We start from the raw sequence: 16,941 nt of genomic DNA on the forward strand, positions 1-16,941 counted from the left end.
CTAATCATATAGAAAACAGGGAGAGATGTCCAGAGAGGGTTGCTACATAGCCAAGGTCACAGCAGGTAATCACAGAGCCGAAGCTCACAGTCCCCGGAACCACTCTTCCCCAATAAAGGGCATGGGCTACCCCTCTCCAGAGAATGGAAACTTCCAAAAGTGCCTTTGAGCTGACAGGGGGTGGAAAGAGCAGGAATGTCTGCCATGGTACGCCAACCTGGAGCCTGAGGCTGAGAATGGGAAGCCCAGGGTTTGCCAAGGTCATTCCTTTCGGCTCCACCCCCACCCCCAGGGACCTGCATGAAGACCTTGCCTTCCCAGTTAATCAGCCAACGTGAGGGCTCATGCCAGAGGCCTTCACGGCTGGGCCCCAATGGTCTGATGAACTTGAATAACTTCACAGAAGAGCAGCATCAGATAAGCACTCTGTGGCTGTGATGAGTCATGACACGTCCAGACCCCTCAGTAGCCATGGCCGAGCACAGCAAACAGGAACACTGTCCAAATTACATCAGCGACTACACAGCCTCTCCTGGCTGGAGCATGACTTCTGCTTCTTTGTCAACTGCATCCTTAGCTTGGTCTTCCATGTAGGATTGATTAAGACGCCCCACCATGGGATCAGCCCCGCTTCCCAATAGCATCCAGTCTAGAGCAGAGACCCACTTCCATAGACCCTCTCCTCAGTCACCTTGAACAAGCCCATATCCCTTAAGTCCCTTCTCACAGCCTCTTACAGAGACACCTCACAGATCCCGTGGGGTTTTTCCCCTCACTGCAATGAGTAACAAATGTACGTGTGCTCAGCCATATCCAACTCTTGCAACCACGTGGACTGTAGCCCACCAGGCTCCTCTGTCCATGGGATTTTCCAACCAAGAATACTGAATGGGTTGCCATTTCCTACTTCAGGGGATCTTCCTGAACAGAGATCAAACCCAAATCTTCTATGGCTACTGCATTGGCAGGTGGATTCTTTACCACTGAGCCACCTGCAAAGCCCACAATGAGTAACAAACCCAACAATTAATCATAGGTGGAGCAGTGGTAAAAAATCCTCCTGCCAGTGCAGGAGAGGCAGGAGATGCAGGTTTGATCCCTGGGTCAGGAAAATCCCCTGGAGAAGTAAATGGCAACCCATTCCAGTATTCTGGCCTGGGAAATTCCATGGGAGTCGCCAAAGAGTGGACACGACTTAGCGACTAAACAATAAACAACAACCACAGGTGAGCTCCTGGTGGCCCTCACCTGCAGGGCACTAGCAGAAGAATCCCTTCAAACCCCCACCTCACCAGTCCCACCAACCCTGCAAAATGCAAAGACAAGGATCCATCACCTCCCTCTTGCAGGTGAGAAAAGTGAGATCCGAGCCCAAGGTCACAGAGTAGGGTGAATATGTAATTTATCATCCTGAGGGGATAATTTGAGGGTGAAAGGTCTAACTAGGCAGGGACAGTGGGCCGGAACGAGGGCTGTCCAGGGCAGGCCAGGCATGTGGTCTCCCAATCACGCAGCAGGACAAAGGGAGATCTGGTCTGGAGTGCAAGCCTGGCCCGGCCATCTGTGTCCCTGCCTCAGTCCCTGGCCCCCTCCCTGGGACAGGTTTCTCTCTGTGGGTTGGGCTAGCAGCCAGATGCTCCTAGGTCTCTGCTGAGGTCTGGGGGTGCCCTGCAGTGTGATGTGGAGGCAGGGGCCACTCTCGAGTTTCCACCCGCACAGCTGTCCCACCGGCCACATTGCTGTGTCTCATGGTCACTTTCCAGAGAGTCCCCTCACTGATCCCCCTCGGTTATCCTGCCCAGAGGGGGACAGCGGAAGCGGCGTTGGGTGTGGGAAGAGGGTTCACATAAAAGAATGTGCAGATGAATGAAGGTGACCATTCTAAACACTGAAAACTTCTTTATTTGAACCTCCCACTGGTGTTCTCTCTGATGCAGGTCACCCCTCCCCTGCGTGAATGACCTGAGCACAAGAACAGCTGTTAGAGCAGAGGCTCTCCTACTGGAGGCGGCAGTGGCCCAGAAAGGAGACGGAAGGAGTGCCAGGGGCGTGCCCCTCCCTCGGTCATGACCCCAGTCCTGACCCAGAGGCATAGCCCAGGTGAAGGTCAGCCCTCCTAAGAGGCCCCGGGTGCCAGTTCTGAATGTGGGGGCTGGGGCTGAGGTGGTACGACCCATGCTGGGGCCCAGAAGCCCTTTGCAGAGATCAGCCTAAGAAAGCATCACTCAGTGATGCTGCCATACAGTGATACCTTCACGGGCTGCTCAGACAGCCAGAGCTGTTTGTTCCTGGGCTCCGTGGCCACAGTGGTTGTATGGGTGTCACTCTGTTGGGACAGTTTTTAACTCCTCTGTTCCTGCCTCAGTTTCTGCTCTGCACTCTGTGTCTAGCTTACAAGATGCCAGGCTCAGAGTATTGTGAGCCCCTTGAGGGTGAAAACTGTCATCAGTTCGTGTCTCTTTCCACCTAAAGATCCCAGCTTACCATCTGGCACACAGTAGGTGCTCCATAAATGCCACTGGGACCATATGAGTTAATCAGGAGTCTGAGAGTCAGTGGAGTGGGGAATGAGGCATTCCCTGCAAAAGTCTTCTGGGTTCTGGTCACTTCTGTACAACTTCAGGGACCACCAGTTGGGCACAGGATAGACCAAGGCAAGTGAAGAAAAGGTACTGGCCTTGAGCAGGCAGCCACACTCCAAGATAAATGTGGAAGGCCCAGAGAAGGCACAGAGGGGCCAGGACTAACTCGGTCCAAAAGCAGCGACATCAGGAAGAGCCTTCAGAAGAGGGAGGTCTGTGCAGAGGTTTGAAAGATGAGCCTGGTAAAGTAATTAGCCCCCAACTAAAATAAATAAATTTATAAAAAAAATAAAAATAAAAAATAAAAATGGAAAAAAAGAAAAAAAGAAAAAAAAGAAAGATGAGCCTGAATGTGCCAGGCAGACAGGCACAAAGGGCATCCTGGTGGAGAAGACAGCTTGGCAAGGGCATAAGGCACAAGGTGAGCGTGGGGTGGGCTGACCAGGAGAAAGGTGGAAGGTCAGCAGAGGTCACTCATGGGACGTTTTGGATCCCAGAACAACAGAAGCTACAGGAAGGATGTAGGACCAGATGTCAGCTCTGAATGAAGACCCATTTCACCATCCATCAAGTGGACCAAAAGACTCAGCAGGAATGAGAACCCTGAGGGGCTTTCACAGGGGATGAGGGACCCAGGGGCAGCACCAAGGAGAGCTCCTGGTCAGAAGCTAGCTTTGAGGTGAGGCTAAAAAGGCACTTGAGGGCCCCAGCTGCTGCGAATCTTCTCAACAAATCCTATTACCTTCAAAGCTCCACAAAAAAAGTATTAATGATCGAAACAGCAATGGTCCAGTAATGTAATCGTCTCCTCTCTGTGTGGTTCTCAAAATGCTCTCGGCCCACTGAGAGTCTGCAAAATCAAACCCCATTTTGCAGTTAGTGAAATGGAAGCCCTGTTAGGTCACATGGAGATTGGTGGTGGAGCCAGACTGGAACCCCAAGAGGAGTCCCATGTCAGCCCTGGGCCTCAGGTTCAAAGCCCAGTTCCTTGTCTGGGAGGGGATCCCCAGGGCTGTCGGGAAGCCCATAGTACAGGTCTTCCTCTTCCTGTGCCGGTCCCTCTGCGCCTGTGTCTGAAGCCTCTTCATCCTCTTTTGTCCTTGGGGACCTCTGCTGGGAGCTAGGCACGGCTGCCTCCCATTGCTGCTTCTCTGGAGGCACATCCTCTGTCGTGGGGGCATCAATCAGGGCAAAGTCGTGGAAGCGGTCCAGCTGGCACCTGCAGGTCCAGGACTCCGGAGGCGGGGGCTGAGGTTCCGCTCCCTCAGGTGGAGATGGGTTGGGGCTGCTTCCCTCACTGGAGCCCACGTCCAGGTCATCTTGGAAGGAAGCCAAGGGTGCAGGACCCTGGGGACAGGTTGAGGGGCTGCAGGGGTAAAGGCAGAGAGGGTGAGGATAGCCCTGAGTCAGACTGCCTGGGTCCGAACCCCAGCCACTAGCTGCAAGGCCCAGGTTAGGTAAGTTCACCTGCCTGGGCCTCAGTTTCCTCCTCTGTAAAATGGGGGAAATACCAGCATTTACTCCTATGGTTCTCTCTGAGGAGAGATAGCAGACAATGAGTGCAAAGCACTTTGCATGAGGCCTGGCACATAGTAAGTGCTCAAGAAAAAGGCCATTATTATGTTATCCAAACCAGGTCACTCCTCTGCCTCTCCAACCACTCAGGGATCTCCTCTGGGCCTACCATCCCTGTCACACTGGGTGCCACCTTCCGTTCCTTCATCTGCCTCTTCCACTGGGCGAGGGGCTCCCGCAGGGTGGGGCTGTCAAGGCCTGGCAGGGAGTAGGTGCCCAGGGATGCTGGTGGGTGAGTGACTACAGGTTTGAATGAGGAATATTCATGTTCCTGTCATGAACGGCTGGGGACAGGGTAAGGGGCGGGGGAGGGGGAGGAGTGATCTGCCCAAGGCCAAGAGCACGTCAGCAGCAGAGCCTGGATTTGAACTCAGGTCCTCTGGCTCTCCGCCTGGCTCCTCATGGTGAGAGTTCAGACTACTCTGAGGTAGCAGTGATTATTCCCATGTGAGGAAACTGAGGCTTGGCAAGGTGAGGAGCATCTGAAGGTTACACAGCAGAGGAGCTGGGGTTTGAACCAGGCCCAGGTGACTAAGCCCAGACCCACGTGTCTCCTCAGGGCGTCTCCAGCCTCTCTCCTGCCCAGAGTCCCCAGTCACCCTCAGTGGCCCACACCCCCTCCTCCTTCACCCCAGAACCCCTCTGCTCTGCACACTCACCTGAGCCTGCCCTGACTTGGGTCTCTTTCTCCCTCATCCTGATCTGAGCCCCTGTGGATGACCACGGCGGCTTCCAACCAGGCCTGAGGGTCATGAGGGCCGCTTTCTCCTCCATCACTGGCTCCTGGCTGCCGCTGTCCGGGTTCCGAGGCCAGGAGGGGGCGGGGGTCCTCACTGTAGCCCATGACCTTCATCTGGATGTGGGTGAAGTCAGGCAGGCTCTGGTCGTAGGCGGCTGCCTCCCACAGCCTGACGTAGGGTGGCTGGGGGCTGCATGGGGGTGCAGGATACAGCAGGAGAGAGAATAGGCAGGCAGGCAAAGATTCACTCTGTATTGTCCCCGGCCCACCTATTCTGAGTACCGGGTCTCCCCTGATCTCCAAGAAGCTTCTGGGAGTAGTTACTGTACCCAGTTCATGGATGAGGAGACTGAGGCCCAGCAAGGTAAGCTGAGTAGCAGAGCTCAGACACTCAGGCCAGTGTTCCTTTCATCCCATCTCCAAAGTGAACCCCAAGGCAGCAACTACCAAATGAAGGTTGGTTTGCATTAACTGGGAGTTTGCTGGGTTCCAGACGGTGGCCTGAAGGCTTTATGCTGTTTATTCTGAACAACCCCTTGAAGCAGAGTGGTCGTTCCCATTTTTCAGATGAGGACACAGCAGCAGTAAGGGCCCAGCGACTGAGCGGTCTTTGTGGGCCGGGCTTTATGGGTTAGCTCATCAAGTCCTTGCCGGAACGCTGGGAGCTGCTAGGGGAGGCTGAGGCACAGACACTGCTGGCTTGCCGGGGTGACTCAGACCTAGGGCCGGTGCTGGGGCTCCAAGCACCACCTTCTCCCACTGCTCTACAATCCAGGGCTGGGGAGTGACGGGGAGGAGCCCAGACTCAGGGCGACCTGAGCCCCAGCTCTATTCCAGCAGCTCTCTCCGTGTGACCAGTCCTGAGGCTGGTCCCAGTACCCACCCAAGGTCTATCTGCCTTAGTTCCCTGGGACATTTGGTCTCCTGGGTGCCAGGGACAGAAAATACCATCACCACCTCCTTCCCCAAGCAAAACAGAGTAAGTCCCAGAGCCCAGGCCACAGATCCTGGATTTGCAGCCTGGACTTCTGAGCACAATTATCACAGCTTCAGGGGCGGGGAGGGGGCACGGCTGGTCAGGTCTCCCCTCCAGGGCTGCCGTGTTTTGGCAAGACACCACTGGGCACTTCCAAGGATGAAGGCAGGTATGGCCTGGTATTGGCTCTCTGTGAGGTCTGGGTTTGTGATTGCACTTCTTGAGCCTCAGTTTCCACGTCTGTATAAAGGGCCTGACACCACCACCACCCCTTTCACCAATTCCTATGAAGACCAAAAGAGGTCATGGGCGCAAAATGCCTCACTTGGTCTCTGCTGCTTTTGGAAGCACTTCCTACCAGTGATGGCAAAGGCTTATAGAGGGCCTGCTATGGTCCAGGCTCTGTTAGCACTTGGCTTATAAAGTCTGCCATCCATATCACAGGTTCCACATCGGTGGATTCAACTAACTGTGGTTTGAAAATACTCAGTAAAAAAATTCTAGAATGCCCCAAATAGCAAAACTTGAATTTGTCACACACCAGCAACTATTTGCATAACATTTACATTATATTATACAGTCCTAGAGAATTCCAAGGACTGTATAGTCCATGGGATCACAAAGAGTCAGACAGGACTAAGCCACTTTCACTTTCACTTTCATTATATTTACAACTATTGACATAGTATTTACATGCTATATATTAGAAGTAATCTAGAGATGATTTAAAGTATATGGGAGGATGTCTTACATTATAAACAAATATTATGCCATTTTATATAAGGGACTTGAGCATCTGCAGATTTTGGTGCCTGAGGGGGATCTGGAGCCCGTTCCCCACGGATGCCAAGAGATGACTATTATCTCATTTGGCCCCTCCACCAAAGCCTAGGAGGAAGGTATATTAATATCTGTATTTCAAAAATGGGGCAAAGAGAGGCAGGTCAATTTCCCAAAGTCACTCAGCCAAAAAGTGGCAAGGCCCCAGGGCTGTGCCTTGGCCATCATTATACCTTTTGTTTGCTAGAGTAGTAGTCATCACTGTGTGGGATTTAGGGTCACACCTATTTGGCTGCCACTAATTCGGTGTAAGACAGGACAAAAATCCTCAAGCCTCAGTTTCCTCATCTGTAAAATGGGAACAATAATGACCACCTCATAGAATTGAGAGGCCAAAACAATCCATGATTTCTGAGAGTCTGTTCTTGATAAGTAAGAAGGTAAAGCCGGAGCCTGCAGCAGAGGGGAGACACTGCCCCTCTGCTCCTGCCTTACCCCCTCACTCTCCTCAGGAGGGGGAGACTGGCCTGAGGAGCTCACTGCCCCTCCCCTCCCTCCACTCCACCCAGAGGGCTCAGCACCCACCTCTTCATCTCGGCAGAAAGCCCGCTCTCCAGCAGGCCCAGCGCCTTCGCCTTCGTGGACAGGACACCTTGGAAGTCAGAGTCAGCAGGTACGAAGGTGATCTGCAGGGCAAAGGGGAGAAGGCTTCTCTGTAGCTGCCCGCACACATTCGTACAAGCTGCTCCCCCAGAGCAGGGGCCTAACCTATCCATCTACCCTGGGAGAGAGACCTCACGAGGGAGCGCATCCTGTTTGACAGGAAGGCCCAGCAGGGCCAGATCCAGGTGGCTGTCTGGATCTCTGGGCTTCTGCTCCCACTGGCCCTTCATTCACCCAGCAAACACTCTTGGAGCATCAGCTGTGTGCCAGGCACTCCTCTAGGCAGTAGGGGGCAGCAGTGAGTGAATGAGACAAGCACCCCATCCCTGGGGGCGGTCATATCTTGTCCTGCCTGACATGGAGCAGGCCCTTCATCCATATCTGGTGAATGGGTGAGAAGCAGGTCATTGTTAGGTGTTTCCTGGCACCGACAGAGGCTGCAACAGAGGACAGAGAAGTGGATGGCCGAGGTGGTGCCCAACCCTGACCCCTGAACTTTCCAGGATCTCGAGGTCTCTGCAGGCGCCACACCACAGGTGGGCATGGGGCAGTGGAGGGGAGGCAGGTCACAAAGGAGGCAGTGGGATGAGGCAGAAGGTACCCTGCCTTTGGGGTCTGAGAGGCTGGGTGAGCAGCCTTCCTTGGGCAGATCATCACTCCTCCCAGAGCCCGTCTGTGATCCTCTGTAAAATGGGGTTCGCCTCGAAGAGATATTTGCAGCACTGTTCACAATGGCCAAAAGGTGGAAGCACCCTAAGTACCCACTGGTGAAGGACAAGATAAACAAAATGTGGTGTATACACACAAAGGAAGATTATTCAGCCTTAAAAAAAAAAATGAAGTTCTGATATGTGCTACAACATGGATGAATCTTGAGGAAATAAGCCAGTCACAAGACAAATTTCATGGGATTCCATTTATATGAAGTATCTAGAATAGTCAAATTCATAGACAGAAGGGAGAATGGTGGTTGCCACAGATAGGAGGGAGGGGGGATGGGGAGTTACCGTTTATTGGTTATAGAGTTTCAGTTTTACAAGAGGAAAAGCATTTTGGAAATTGGTTCCATAAAAATGTGAATGTAATTAACACTGAAAAGGTCACTTAACAATGGTTCAGATGGTAAATTTTAGGTTATGTATATTTCACAATTTAAAAAAGTAGGATTAGTATTGCCTGTCTCCTGGCTGTGAGGATTCCATGAGATAATATATAACGAGTCCCCCAACACAGTGGCTGCCACATAGTAGCTGTTCTATAAATCATAGTTCGACGTTATCAAAGATGAAATTACCTGACTTCTCTGAGTCTTGTTCTCCTCAACTGAAAATTTCCTCAACAAATATTTGATAAGAACCTTGGGCTTCCCTGGTGGCTTAGAGGGTAAGGAATCTGCCTGCAATGAGGGAGACCTGGGTTCGATCCTGGATGGGGAAGATCCCCTGGAGAAGGGAATGGTTACCCACTCCAGTATTCTTGCCTGGAGAATCCCATGGACAGAGGAGCCCCAGAGGAGCCTGGTGTGCTGCACTCCATGGGGTCACAAAGAGTTGGACACAACTGGGCAACTAACACTTTCACTTCACTTTACAGTGTTATACCAGGTTCATAAGCAGCAACCTTCTTTCTCCCTTCCCACAGAGTACAGTGAGTGAAAGACACTTGTCTGCACCATCAAAGACCAGTTCTGATGGGGAGAAGGGATGATAGCTGGAGGGGTTCTTAGAACACCTGTGAGTAGTAAGCTTCCCCCCAAATGTCTGGAAATGAGGGAGGGCCCTGGGTATCTTCCACAGCCACTAAGTATATCCTACACTTGCCAGATGGTTCTGTACTTCCTAGAAGCTCCCCTTTCCTCCAGTCATCCTCCTCTTCATCATCGTAATCACCACCATTATCTCCATCAGCATCATAATCATATCATCACCATCAACACCAGCACCTTTGTCACCACCATCAGCAGCAGCATCATCACCCTACAGCATCATTGCCATTGCCACTGTGAAAGCCTGGAGGAGAAGGAAAGTCCTGAGCATCTTACAACACAAAATCTTTTAAGAGAAGGGGACAGGCAGATTTGAAGCTGGGAAGGGGAGATCAGACCATGAAGACCACAAAGCATCAGGCTAAGAAATACAACCTTTATCCAGAAGCAGTGGGAGTCCTGGAGGAGTTTTCAGCAGGAGAGTACACAGACAGATTTGTGTTTGGGCAGAGTTTTGAGCAGTTCCCAGAGGGAGAGAACAGAGGGATGATGGAGGGAGGTCCATGGGGAAGTCAATCCATCAGTCACCAATCAGGGGTCTGGTCCTGGGCTCCAGCAGAGCAGGCAGGAGTGGGGAGTGGGGAACTTGGGGGTAGAAGCAGAAGCCAGGCAAAAAGGTCCAGCTTTCCCAGTTAATCCTTCTTCTTGCCCCATCTCAGCTAACAGGCACAGTATCCCTGACTGTCACACCTGCTAGATTTGTCCCGATTCCTCCTCCTCTCAAGCCTGAAAGCCTGCTGACCACTAAATCTGAGCAAGTCTACTTCAGAAATTCAATAAGGTAAGCAAGCTGGAAGTAGCAGGGCCACACCTAGCCACAGCAGCACCTGTATGTTTGATGAACTGGAAATGTCTTCTCCGCTCCTACAGCCTTGGGTTCAAGTTCTGCCTTAATCTAGGAGATGATCGTCTCTCACCTGGACCAGAGAAGGAGCCCCACCACCACCACCACTGGCCGGTTGCTCTTGACACCCCCTCCTCCAGATGTCAGCCTGATAACTTTCCTGAACTGCAAAGCTGCTCATGTTCCCCTCTTGTCCCATCAACTACAATGTAAGGTCCGAAGTCCTCAGCGTGGCATCCAGGCCCCGCGGGCCCAAGCCCCACTCCCTCTCCACCTGCCCTTGCTCCCCGCACCCTCCAGTCACCATGCCTTGCTCTTTCACCTCATGTCTTTGTTCACTCTGTTCCTTCTGCCCGGAATGTCTTTCCTCATCTTTTCTGCCTGGTGAACTTCTACTTTACCTACAAACCCCAAATCATCTTCTGTGTGAAACCCACTCCCTCCACAGCAGGCAGAAAATTGTCTCCTCCATGAGACCCCCAGTCCTCCAAAGACAGGGGCAGCCTAATTTACACTGGTATTGGCTACCCCTTTCCCCCATATTGGGCTTCCCTTGTGGCTCAGTTGGTAAAGAATCAGCCTGCAATGCGGGAGACCTGGGTTCGATCCCAGGGTTGGGAAGAACCCCTGGAGAAGGGAGCGGCTACCCACTCCAGTATTCTGGCCTGGAGAATTCCATGGACTGTATAGTTCATGGGTTGCAGGAGTGGGACACGACTGAGCAACTTTACTTACTTTACTTTACCCGCGTATCATAATTGTCTCATTCTATTCCCTTATATTTATATTTTTTTCAATCCAGAAAATTCCCATTTGTCAGGCTCTGAGGCAGGAGAGGATCTGGAAGGGAAGATGGTCATCAGTATTTGCTGAGGGCTCGGGTGGCCCAGGCTCCAGTGAGACGATGTGGGAGAGGGGACCCTCATCTAGCACACCTCCCTGGTTTACGACACATTTGCCTTCTCTCCCTTAGTGTGCTGCCCTAACAGCCTGCATCCCTGAAACACATGTCCACATCTGTGCTCGCATACCTGTACATACATACAAAGACCCACTCAAAGCCACAGCACTGATCCTGAGATGGCTGCCTTCAAATTGGCTCTGGGCCAGGCATGATGCCAGGTCCCCACATACAAGACCATATTGGTTCCTCCCACCTGGCCATGTAAGTCTCAGGGAGGCGGGGGATTCTTCTGCCAGGGTCACAGAAGTGGGGCACAGGGAGGAGAGATTTGAGTCTGAGCCTGGCGGACACTGAAACCTCTACTCTTTCTACCCCACCATGGAGCCTCTGCGGCACAGGAACACGTGAATCCGTCAACAGTTACTCATTAATACCCAAGAATATTCCCTGTTACCGATCTCTCTCCCTCATCCCCACTGCCTCTCTGCCGCCCTCCCCTTCCCCGCCCACAGCCAGCTCTGTGAAGGGGGCAAGGGCAAGAAGGACCCTCCCCCCACCCTCCCCCACAGCCCTTGCCTTGCTGTCCCCCAGGGTCCAAGCTCCTCATTGGGAGGATGACGATGGAGGCGGTGGTGACGTGGGTGGCTCGGCCCCAAGGCCCTCTTCTCCCGATGACCTCTGCTCAGGGCATTGCACAGACTCGAGTTGACTGTAAACTGCTCAGTGAATGACTACAAACCAGCCCGGACTGCCCCAGCGCTGAATAAACGCACCGACAGCCCGGGGCTGCCCGCGGAGGAAGCAGGGCTGGGAGAGCCTAATCCAGGCCCCAGGAGACTCCTCCCTCCTTCCAAACCCCAGCACAGCCACACAGGTGAGGAGGGGGCGGCAGGGGGTATGGAGAGGAAGAGGGGGTGGCAGCTCCTGGGGACTGGAGCCCCAGATGGCAGGACCAGTGGGTTCCTTAAGATACACCCTCTTTCCCACCCCCTCTTCCTGACTCACACATTCTACAAATGTGGACACTGAGACTCAGAGAGGGAGGGAGCTTAACCAAAGTCTCCCAGGTAATTAGAGGCAGAGTGCAAGTTAGAATCCATGCTTCTTTCCTTGCCTCCCTGGATCTAGCTGACCAGCTGCTGTGTTACCTTGGAAAAGTCACTCAACCTCTCTGGGCACCAAAAGATTACACCACTTGATATGCCCATTCCACAGATTTGTTGGAAGGATCAATAACAGTAAGGGTGACAGCCTTTCACCTAAATATTACCCTCTACAGTTTACCAAACTGTTCATCTCTTCTCTGTTCTCCATAATAACTATGAGGCTGGGAGAAATAGGAGCCCAGGGCCTCATTTTGCAGATAAAAGAAACTGAGGCTCAGAAAGACAAAGGTCACATGGAGACTTTGGAACAGAGCTAGAACTAGAGCACATGACTCAAACCAGTGCTCTTCCCATCATTAAGTCACTCATTAGGCTAGGAGTACATTAAAACTCCAAAAGACTCCAAAAAACTGCCCAAGCCATGAGGTTCCAGCTGACTCACTCAGAACTCTCAGCAGCTCTGGGACACAGGGACCATCCTCCCGAGGAAGGTTATGCTTTAGACACCACACATCTGAGCTCTGATCCCAACTCTGATACCCAGGAGAGCTATGGGAACCTCACTTTCTGGGCCTCAGGCTTCTCCACTGTAAAAATAGAACTTCAGAGGTACCAAAAAGCTCAGGGTGGATGCTGAACTTCACCAGGGATACAGGTGTGCCTGGCAGGCAGCAAGCCCTCAAGAACTCTGGTTTCAAGAACCTGGATTATGTTCTGGGTTTCTCTGTGTCTCCCCCATGGTACCTAGTTCAGGGCTGCAGATTCAGGGGACTTCTGATTAATCTTTATGCTAAGGGATGGATGGATGCATGATGGATGGATGGATGGATGGATGGATGGATGCTCAGGAGAGTGGAGATAAGAAAAGAAACGGTAAAGGGGAGAGGATGACAAGATGATTGAAGGATGGGGGGCTGATGCCTGGAATAGAGGCATAGCCCCAGACCCTCCTGGGCCCTGGCCCCCAGCCCACCTGTTCCCACCGCCACCTACCTTGGGGTAGCACTGGCACATGCTCCAGATGACGCCCCCGATCACCATGATGCCTCCCATGGCGTAGAAGGTGCCGTAGACCTGAGGCCGGTCGTGGCTCATGAGGAACGTGCCAAGGGCCAGCAGAAAGAGCCCCAGCACGATGAAGCCGATGCGGAAGGTCTTCTCATCAGTCATGGCTGCCTGGCCAGGCCTGGCCTGTGAGCCACCTGCAGAGGGGCGCCGGCAAACCAGCCAGCTACCTACACAGCACTCACACTTGCGGAGTGACGCTCTGGAATCGCTGCAGATCAGGACTTAAGCTGAGAGGGAGGCAGGCTCCCTTCAGGTCCAGCCCAGCCACGGGGCACACCCCGTTGTCCAGGCTGGAGGGGTTACGCGCAGGTGGCCGCATGCCCCCACTTTCACTCCTGTCACCTTCCCTCTGGGCCCTCTGGAGCGTGTGGGAATCTGAGTGAGGGAGACACGAGGGAGGGAAGGGGAGGTTCCAGGGGCTGGGCTCTAGCCCAGGCTTTGACATCACCTCATTTCCCTGTGTGGGGCTGAGCTGGGCGGACAGGCAGCCTGCACCATCCAGCCACGGGAAGCAGGTAAATACTGTAGCCCAAAGACATCAGAATGCCACTGGGGGATTCCAGGATCCCTCAGGCTGGCATTTTAGAATCCTGAAGAATTTTAGACTCTTCAAGGTCATGTGCCCACCTGGCCACTAGTTACGAACGGTGCCTGCATGCAGGGCTCCATTTTAAACATGTGATACGTATTAACTCATTTAGGGAACCCCATAAGGTAGGCACTACTCTCCCTACTTTATAAATGAAGACACGGATACATAACTTGCCCAAGGTCACACAGCCAGAAAAGACAGGGCAGTTGGCATTTGAACCTAGTATTGTCCCCGGGTGAAACTGCCTAACTGTAGCACGAGGGTTAAAAGTGCAGGCTCTGGCGGTCATACAGACTTCCTGGCTTGGGTTCTGGCTCCTCTACTATGGGGCAGTGTGGTCTTGGTCCAGTCACCTCCTGTGCCTCAGTCTTCCTCCTCTCTACAATGGGGATAATAATAGCAACTTGCAGGACTAGGTTGGTCTCCAAGCCTGGACTCCCTGCGTGCCTCTGCCCCCTTCCCATGCTCTGTGATCCATCCAAGCCTACTGGCCATGAGTTGGCCATGAAAGGCTCTAGTGGGCAATGCCCCTCTAGGGTGTGATTGGTTGATAGTGAGTTCCTTGCCTCCTAACCTAGGAAGATGCCCTCATTCTAAGAATGACATTCTAATGGTGGAATTTCAGTCCTACAGCAGGCTGATGGGAAAAATCAGATTCTCACAGAGGATTATAGGAAAATGATGGTCAACAGTATCTCTAAAAGAAAATGTTAACTTGTTTGTACGGGGTTGAACTGGCTCTGAATTGGCATTGCAGGATAAAAGGCTTTCACTTGGCATCCTGACTTCATAGGCTTGGGGAATCTTCCTGTTTGTCGTTGTCACCCTCTCCCTCCCCCCCAACACAAGCTGTACTGGTTCCCAACACCACACCTATATTCACGTGATACACTCTGGTGTCACTGCCCACAGCGCCTTGGAGTTTCATTATGAAGCAGTTTCTCCTTCACCAGCCCTCAGATCCAGCACTTTACAGTTTGCAGAAGAGGTGTCCTGTAGCAGAACTCAGGTGACCCTTCCAGTGAGAGGTGACTGAGAGATCAGAAAGGGCTGAAAGGCACAGGGTGACATCTACGTTTGTTGTTTTCCGGGGTGACCTTGGCCTGGTGGCTCCGCTCTGGGCTTGAGTTTGTCATCTTTGATTGAATGTGGTATCAAGTTACCTCCCAGGGGTTGTGGAGGGATGTGACACCATAGAAGGAAAAATGCTTTGTAACCTGGGATTATTTACACGGCAGAACCCTAAGTGGCTCAGTGGTAAAGAAGCCTCCTGCCAATGCAGGAGACGCAGCAGTCACAGGTTCGATCCCTGGGTCGGGAAGATCCCCTGGAGGAGGAAATGGCAACCCACTCCAGTATTCTTACCTGTAAAATCCCATGGACAGAGGAGCCTGGTGAGGTCGCAGAGTCAGACACGACTGAGCACACACCCTCCAGGGAAATACTATTATCATAATTTTATACAGGCTCAGAAAAGGGAAGCTACACACCCTTCCCAGAAAATGAATCCGGAGCCCAGAGGGGGCTTCAGCTTGCCCTTTCTGGTCCTGGAGCCCGGGTCCACGGCGGCGGGAATAGATTTCCTTGGTTGCAATCCATAGCAACCCACTCCAGTACTCTAGCCTGGAAAATTCCATGGACGGAGGAGCCTGGTAAGCTGCAGTCCATGGGGTCGCTAAAAGTCGGACGCGACTAAGCGACTTCACTTTCACTTTTCACTTTCATGCATTGGAGAAGGAAATGGCAACCCACTCCAGTGTTCTTGCCTGGAGAATCCCAGGGACGGCGGAGCCTGGTGGGCTGCCGTCTATGGGGTCGCACAGAGTCGGACGCGATTAGCAGCAGTCCAGCAGGAGCCTCTCGAGCCCCCTGGTGGCCATCGTAGCACGCGCTTGGCTAGGTGCTTTCACATCTCTTAGGTCGTGCCAGAGTCCCGCAACCCCGTGAGGCTACCGGAAGTTACCCTGCCTATTTCACAGGCGAGGAAACTGAGTCCGGGGACATCTCTCCAAAGATCTCCCCAAACTGAGCTGGCGGCTGAACGCGGACCTGGATCCACGCAGCCCCAGTCCCACTGTAGATGAATCTAGTCCTTAGGGCTTCCTGAGAAGCCTCCTGGTCACCCCAGCACTCTCCTTGTTTCCCCAACTTTTCTTTCCTCTCCACTACTCACCCCCTTTCCGCCTTTTCTCTCCTTAAAACAGGTTGGGGGCTGGGAATGACAAGAGTAAGAAGCTCTGGGACAAGTAGGTGCTCTGTAAAATGGATCTAATCTAACCTCTTTCACAGAGCCGTGGTGAGGGTGAAGCTCCGCGGTTCCCACTCGCCTCCCACCTGCCTCTGACTTCTGCCTTCTGCAAAGCGGGGTGGGCCTGAGGAGCAGTTGCAGAGTCTACCATCTTGCAGCAGAGGGCGCGCTAACCACAGTTTTCTTCCGCGTTTACAGAATTCAGTGTCCCTGAAAGATTTTAAGACCTGCCTCTGCAGGTAGGTGAAATATCACATCCATTTGACAGAAACTGAGGCTCTCAAAGCCAGGATAAGCGGCCCAAGATCGCAGAGCCTGTAAAGAGCAGAGCCAGGGTTCAAACGAGGCCCCAAGTCAGTCCTTGTTGAGTACCTGCTATATGTAGCTCACTCCGAGGAGTGGGTGTCTGAGAACATGGTTTTTCAGCGTGATGGCGAGTGGTGGTGGCTCAGACAGTAAAGAGTCTGCCTGTAGTGTAGGAGACCTGGGTTCGATTCCTGGGTCGGGAAGATCCCCTGGAGAAGGAAATGGCAAACCACCCCAGTATTTTTACCTGGAAAATCCCATGGATGGAGGAGCCTGGCAGCCTACAGCCCACCGGGTCCCAAAGGGTTGGACACGACTGAGCGACTTCACTTTCAGTTTCTTTCCTGTTTCGCGGGGCACAACATGGTAAAGGTTCTGAGATACGTCTGAGGTTCAGCGAGTGCACAAAGTAGACAGAGGCAGAGACTGGGGAGGGTATGGCCCAAGGGAGGAATGAAAGGACAGAGTCACAGGAGGGATTCTTGAGAAGCCAGTTGGCATTCTTCTGTCAGGGCAGGAAAAGCAGTTCAGGCAAAGAGATCAACATGTGCAAAGGCCCAGAGGCAAGTAAGCACTCACACACGGCTGGAGGTAAAACTAAATGCTGTGCGCATACCACCCCCACACTGCACAATCCTCCCCCTCTTCCCCTACCTGCGCCTCCATGGCAGCTCCATCCTTCTACCACCTGGCTATCCTGGCCACCATCCTCATCCTCACTTCCTCTCTCACATCCACATGCTATTGGCCCTGCCTCTGGGACAGAGAGCTTCCCTGATGGCTCAGTTGGTAA

The 16,941-nt window shown here is 52.8% G+C and overlaps 1 protein-coding gene and 1 long non-coding RNA gene across 4 annotated transcripts; one reads left to right on the plus strand and one right to left on the minus strand.

Moving 5' to 3' along the window:
• Nucleotides 1-1,884: 1,884 nt before the first annotated feature.
• BSND (barttin CLCNK type accessory subunit beta) lies at nucleotides 1,885-15,952 on the minus strand. Of its 3 annotated transcripts, XM_081489049.1 has the most exons (5): nucleotides 12,928-15,952; nucleotides 7,238-7,338; nucleotides 4,817-5,086; nucleotides 3,294-3,948; nucleotides 1,885-2,178 (listed from the first exon to the last, which is right to left on the minus strand). In XM_081489049.1, exons 1-4 carry the CDS (start codon nucleotides 13,102-13,104, stop codon nucleotides 3,537-3,539), a joined length of 960 nt encoding a protein of 319 aa, XP_081345175.1. In that variant the 5' UTR covers nucleotides 13,105-15,952; the 3' UTR covers nucleotides 1,885-2,178; nucleotides 3,294-3,536. The 3 variants fall into 3 exon arrangements, with proteins under 3 accessions (XP_081345175.1, XP_081345174.1, XP_081345176.1); XM_081489048.1 differs by lacking the exon at nucleotides 1,885-2,178 and having other exon boundaries at nucleotides 3,366-3,997; nucleotides 4,833-5,086; nucleotides 12,928-13,104; XM_081489050.1 differs by lacking the exons at nucleotides 1,885-2,178; nucleotides 12,928-15,952 and adding an exon at nucleotides 7,447-7,679 and having other exon boundaries at nucleotides 3,366-3,948.
• Nucleotides 9,308-12,109, plus strand: LOC145505883 (uncharacterized). Its single transcript, XR_014053335.1, has 4 exons — nucleotides 9,308-9,861; nucleotides 9,951-10,133; nucleotides 11,420-11,702; nucleotides 11,957-12,109. It is a non-coding gene; the product is annotated as an uncharacterized LOC145505883 (long non-coding RNA).
• Nucleotides 15,953-16,941: the final 989 nt, after the last annotated feature.

This window comes from Giraffa tippelskirchi, chromosome 5, assembly GCF_054371585.1.
Source record: "Giraffa tippelskirchi isolate mGirTip1 chromosome 5, T2T-mGirTip1v1.2.pri, whole genome shotgun sequence".
NCBI lineage: Eukaryota > Metazoa > Chordata > Mammalia > Artiodactyla > Giraffidae > Giraffa > Giraffa tippelskirchi.

Coding starts and splice junctions, on each gene's coding strand:
- BSND (XM_081489048.1), bottom strand. CDS start 13,104: ATGACTGATGAGAAGACCTTCCGCATCGGCTTCATCGTGCTGGGGCTC. Junction 5,087..7,237: donor CTTTCTGCCGAGATGAAGAG/GTGGGTGCTGAG, acceptor ACCCCCATGCAG/CCCCCAGCCACCCTACGTCA. Junction 3,998..4,832: donor TGAGGGAGAAAGAGACCCAA/GTCAGGGCAGGC, acceptor GTTCGGACCCAG/GCAGTCTGACTCAGGGCTAT.